The sequence below is a fragment of the Uranotaenia lowii genome, chromosome 3 (genome assembly GCF_029784155.1).
Source record: "Uranotaenia lowii strain MFRU-FL chromosome 3, ASM2978415v1, whole genome shotgun sequence".
In the NCBI taxonomy this organism is placed as follows: domain Eukaryota; kingdom Metazoa; phylum Arthropoda; class Insecta; order Diptera; family Culicidae; genus Uranotaenia; species Uranotaenia lowii.
In genome coordinates this window covers 56,881,914-56,883,242 of record NC_073693.1, presented here as the reverse complement: position 1 = coordinate 56,883,242, position 1,329 = coordinate 56,881,914, and the positions used below count along the sequence as shown (strand labels likewise).

The following is a 1,329-nucleotide window of genomic DNA, read 5'->3' as shown; positions in this document are numbered from 1 at the left end:
CGCCATCTTGGATATCAAGATGGCGTCAGACAACGAAATTTGACTTCAACTCATGATTAATTCCACGGGTCATTTAAAACCAATCCCTTTTCATTCAAAAAGTCTGTCCTCATTTACTGTACTAATGATTAACAACTGAGAAATGAGGAACTCAACCTTAGCGTGTAATTGGTTGGCTTGCGAGAGAAACGTCAAATCGTAGCTTTTTTTGGGGTCATCATTAAACCATAATAAAACTATGAATTGACTCACGCCATGTTGGTTGCAAAATCGAAGGGTACAAAATGACGCCATGTTGATGGATTCACAATGCAAGCATTGGAAAATATTTTTTCAGGCCTTTTTTCCATCAATCCCATCATGATTGACCATCAGATTTGACGAGGCGCATTTATTTTAAGATACTATTTCATATATATTTTACCTAAAATCTTGACTGGCAGTAGAATAATAATAGCTTTTTAAAAGCTTTAGTGACCAATATTGATGACTAACAATGATTGGTCATGATGACGTTCCTAGGATAGGGCCAAATAGCCTGATTTTGGCTTTATTAAAGTCCAGGTGATGATATAGAATGTGTTTTAGCTTTTTATGAAGATTAATGCTATGGTCCAAACGACATTTTGCTGACTATAAATAAGCTAAAATTGTTACTTGGGACATGTTTAAACCGGCAATGGCACTTCATGAAGCATCCATGACCAGTCAGAAATGGCGTCATATGGAAGTCCACTTCACCGTGTTTTCTCCTGATCCAGCTGCCGATGTGCGAATTCAGACGATGGGTCCATATCCTCTCGCTGAGCTGTTCCACAGCTGCTGCCAGTTAGACATCGAGTTTTCATTGGCAAGATCTTGTACGTTGGGCGTGTCTTTGTTGTCGTTACAGAAGACTTCCTCTCCTAGCAAAACTGAGATAGGCATGACGCCCGACAGTACGCAGGCGTTTTCTGACGAGATGGTCCGGTATCCATTGATAACCCGCAGGTTCATCAGCCGCTGAATGCTGCTAAGTCTCTGCAGGTTACATTGTCTTCCCAGGGCCTGCCACCAGGCCGCTGCTTCGTACCGCAAGATTGACGTGGTCACGCTTGACAGTTTCCTCCTCTTACTACTGCGGGTTGCCGAGGAGTTTGACATCATCCGTATGAGTGCAGCCGTGGCCATTGTCGCTCTCTTACTCACAAAGTCGACATGACTCGTGAAGCTAAGTCTGTTGTCGATCATCACCCCTAGATACTTAATTGCGCGTTTGGACACGATATCACACGGTCCAACTGCAATGGTGCCTATTTGGGGTGGTATCAGGTTGGTGATCAGCACCAT

The 1,329-nt window shown here is 43.1% G+C and overlaps 1 protein-coding gene across 1 annotated transcript; it reads right to left on the bottom strand.

Moving 5' to 3' along the window:
- Window positions 1-777: 777 nt before the first annotated feature.
- LOC129752216 (uncharacterized) lies at window positions 778-1,329 on the bottom strand. The gene has a single exon (XM_055748003.1). The coding sequence runs from the start codon at window positions 1,327-1,329 to the stop codon at window positions 778-780; it is 552 nt and encodes a 183-aa protein (XP_055603978.1).

What these genes read in the sequence shown, in the direction of transcription:
- LOC129752216 (XM_055748003.1), bottom strand. Translation starts at nt 1,329, where the DNA reads ATGGTGCTGATCACCAACCTGATACCACCCCAAATAGGCACCATTGCA.